General features: G+C 47.3%; 1 protein-coding gene across 1 annotated transcript in view; it reads left to right on the top strand.

Moving 5' to 3' along the window:
• The first annotated feature begins 2,190 nt into the window (after positions 1-2,190).
• Positions 2,191-3,798, top strand: part of RHOU (ras homolog family member U) — a 9,257-nt gene continuing 7,649 nt past the window's right edge. Inside the window, exon 1 of the mRNA XM_015620445.1 lies at positions 2,191-2,206. Coding sequence (XP_015475931.1) covers positions 2,191-2,206 — 16 coding nt within the window. The remainder of the gene's footprint in view (positions 2,207-3,798) is intronic.

The following is a 3,798-nucleotide window of genomic DNA, read 5'->3' as shown; positions in this document are numbered from 1 at the left end:
CTCACTCCCTCTCCTCTTTCCCTGTTAAGCTTTTCAAGTTTCTGCAAGAAAAGAAGAAAAGAAAGCTTTCATTCTCCAAGGCAAACATCCAGTTCATATTTTTTGTATCATAGGGAAAATGATAATCCAGGGTATAACAATGACCTACTTCACGTCCTGATAAAATAATTTCCTCTCACTGTCCTTTTTCTCGAAGAATAATATTTGACTAACATGAGCATGTAGGACAGAGCAAGAGCTTTTTCTGTGAACTGGCTGATAATGCATCAAATTCAGCCCAGAGACAGACAACTGCCACCCTGTTGACCTATGTGGAGTTAAGCCTGTTTATCCCCCAGCTTAGAGCTCTGAAAACAATTGGGTTCAAACCTGTAAGATGTGTGTGATAGGATTGAGGCCAAAAGCTCAGAAACAGGGGCTATCTGTTACAGCATCCCTCCATCAATGCCCCCTCAGCCCACTGCCACCACGGCTGCCCGGGAGCTGCTCTGACTTGCTGCTGCAGTGCAAACGGGCCCCCCTCTGCAAAACAACCGGTTAGCTCATCCTCTTACACAAAAGGCTACTGTACTGAGCAGGGTACATTACAGTATAGGCCAACCATGCAGCTCTGAATCCACTCACACCCCCTTCCCCAAGAACAGAAACAATGCAGACTCTTATAGCTGTCCCACTGCAGCCTATTTAGCTCAATGCATCAGCTGTACTTGTCTGCTGAAGGTGTTTAAAAATGTACATGTGGCATTTTTTGCTTGCAGCATTGCATGAGGAGATTTCTCACATCATCTTTCAGTGCCATTCAAATGGGTTGTCACCCAGTACATATTGCCCGCCCTCTCATCTCCCACCTATGGGAGTTTTCCTTGTGGTTGTCCATCTTTTGTCTTGATGAGTTCTCATCACGGCCTTGATCCAGGACATAAATTTGCCATTTGCCATTGCTGGTAAGGGATGATGTGGCTTGCACATTCTTGTGCTCTCAGTCGGGCCACATCCTGGTGTGGTGTCAGAGATTGCAGTGCATCTGTTCACCTTCTCTTTGCCCAAACCAGACAAAATGGACAGAAATTCATCTGCTGTCATGACTTCATCATGTCAGGACACACTGCCCAAGATGGCCAAAGCAAACCAGCTTATAATCTTTACTGCATTTACTGACAGCATACTTACTGTATGCTGACTTCCAGCATCATATGACATTCCACAGTCCTAACAAGGTACCTGATTTATGGGATGCTGCTGAGACTAAAAGGTAGTTAAAATATAATTATAGTGCTCCTTTTATTTATTTCCTTGCATAAATGTGGTATGAAGCTAGTCTGGTCTATTGACTTTTCTCCAGTTTCTTGTTCCCTGAGGTGGAAAGCTCCTCTGGATTTCAGGAGATGGAAAACTGCCAGCTGTGGGCTCTGGCAGAAGGGTAACACAAACCTTGGCATGGAGATGGAGACTCCTCTTGACAGCTCTGCTCCTCAGGCACAATGGGCCTTTCTATCAAAGCTCACATGTGTGGGAGACAACTTTCTTGGGTGCTGCTCAGAGCCTGAAGAATGAACTCTGAGGGAACTAGATCCTGAAAAGCTGTACCTCTTCCCAATGGGCATGCCTTTCCCCAGCAATGCCTTGTCTTGCGCAGAGATGCAGCTAGGCATACACTGGGAACCATGCAGAATAAAAATGAAACACTGGGCTGCAAATGTGGCTCTGCCCCCTGCACAGAGCAGTAGGGAGGAAATGCACCAGAAGTAACAGTATCCAGTCTCCATACTCAAGTACACCAGAGATGACTGAAGATATTCCTTGTTTTATGCAGATCCTGACTACCTTCAGAGTTCCACTGAAAAGCAGCTTGTTTTCAGTTCAGAAGGGACACAAACCTCTGTGCAATTAATCCATTTCTCTTTTGTCTTACTTTAAGGAAAAGGAGAACCTATGGAAATTTTTGGTACTGGAGGTGGTACCTAACTTTGATCAGGGATGTGATTTGTCACCTGCATCACTCTAATACTGAGCTTATACTGTTGAAACAGCATCGCCACTCAAGATGTTACCACACCACAGATATCTCTGAGCTCCCTCACGTTACAGCACAGCAGCCACGCAGTAGTCTCAGACTTTTCCATGGAACACCTGCTGGGCTGATGGCACCTAATACTGAATTAAACACTGTGATTTTGCAGCCAGGTGGCCATGGAGCACGCTTGCTGTAAGGCTTTGCTATGGAAGCAGCAAGCCCAAGAACAAGTGTGGCAACAAGCTGCCATGGAGGTAACTTTTCAAACAGCTGCAGCTGTTTGCAAAGCAAGCCTGCAATGCACGCATAATTTTTCCCTTTCCCGACAAGAATAAGCCCAATTAGCATTATCTTGGCACAACTGCATCCATACTCTAGGGAATTAGCTGCGGTATATTGTTAAAGCAATTCAGCTTTTCTAGGTAGACAGGCTATAATTACATTAAATTAAAATAGAATGCTTTTGTTCTAACTTTGGCTTCTCCACAAGGAATATGTACCAAAATAACCAAAGGTATGAACTAAGCCATTTCTGCTACTTAAGTATAAGCATGAGTGCAGGCAGTCCCATTCCAGTCCTTCTACCTTGGCAGAGCTCAGCTATCTGCGTGATCTCTCACAGGCTTCATCAAGGAGTGATAAATGTATGAAAGCACCCAATGGGAAAATGTGTCTTGGTTGTAGCTGGGTGCTCTGTGACGGCTCCCTCTGTGGCTAATGCCATATGTGACAGCACCATCTTTCTTCATTTAAGGGAAGGGAATTCTGCAGGACTGGGATATCCCACTGGAGGATCAATGGCCTCTATGGGCCTTGAGCATGAGGGTGGCACTGAGCCTCTATGATCTGCTGAGCTGCTCCAGGGAGATGTGTCTGCCATGTATCTTCAATAGTATGCACAATGTATCAAACCTGGGGTTTTTGCGGCTGTTTTCAGCCAGGGGGGACCTTGTCTTTGGCTCTGCTTCAGAACGTCCTAAACGTCTCTGTGCAAAGAGCCATAGCCCTATGGAGAACCACAGGGACTCTTCCCATGGAAGAGGCCGGGGCACTTCGGCAAAGATCAGCTGCACAGAGCACTTTTTTCCATGAGACATGAACCTTTGGTGGTTAGACCACACCTCTCCAGGGTTTAAAGGATCGGGAAGATGTCAGCTCCAGTGACCACGGGAAATACAGATGGGCCATGATGGGCAGCTATAGCATGTGCTGCCTCACACGGCTTCCACTTCACTGAGGGAAAGGGGAAGCAGCACTTCAGGACTCACTGGCAACTCAGCGATGCTAGAAATGGTAAACTGAAATCTCAACTCTGCCATAGACTTATCAGCACTGATTTGGGTAAGTTCAGATATATGCACTTGCTGCCTGTCAAATGAGACATCCCAGATTGTTCAGGTGGTGCGGTTCATATTTGTGTAGTACTTTTAAGATTCTCATAAGAAAAGCGTTAATAACGTTTCCAATCGAGAACAGAGCCAGGCTATTCATCAGCCTTCCTTTTTCAGTGTTTTACTTCAAAACCTTCCATGGCCAACTTATTTCAAAGGCGCTAAAAATGAGGTGGCCCCTTTCCCACGGCACACGGCCCAGTTTACCCCTCCCCAAGCGTGCAGGTGGGAGCTCTCTCAGCGGCTTCCACGGCAAACAAGCCGAGACCACCGGCCGGAGCTTCAGAGCTCTCCTGCGCTGCCAAGCCCGACGCGCTGCCCCACGGCGAGGCGAGCGCTGCCCGGCGGGGCCGGGAGGGCCCTCACGGCGGCTCCGCGGGCACGGGCGGGCAC

The sequence above is a fragment of the Parus major genome, chromosome 3 (assembly GCF_001522545.3).
Source record: "Parus major isolate Abel chromosome 3, Parus_major1.1, whole genome shotgun sequence".
Taxonomy (NCBI): Eukaryota; Metazoa; Chordata; class Aves; order Passeriformes; family Paridae; genus Parus; species Parus major.
This window is presented reverse-complemented; position numbering and strand designations above follow the sequence as displayed.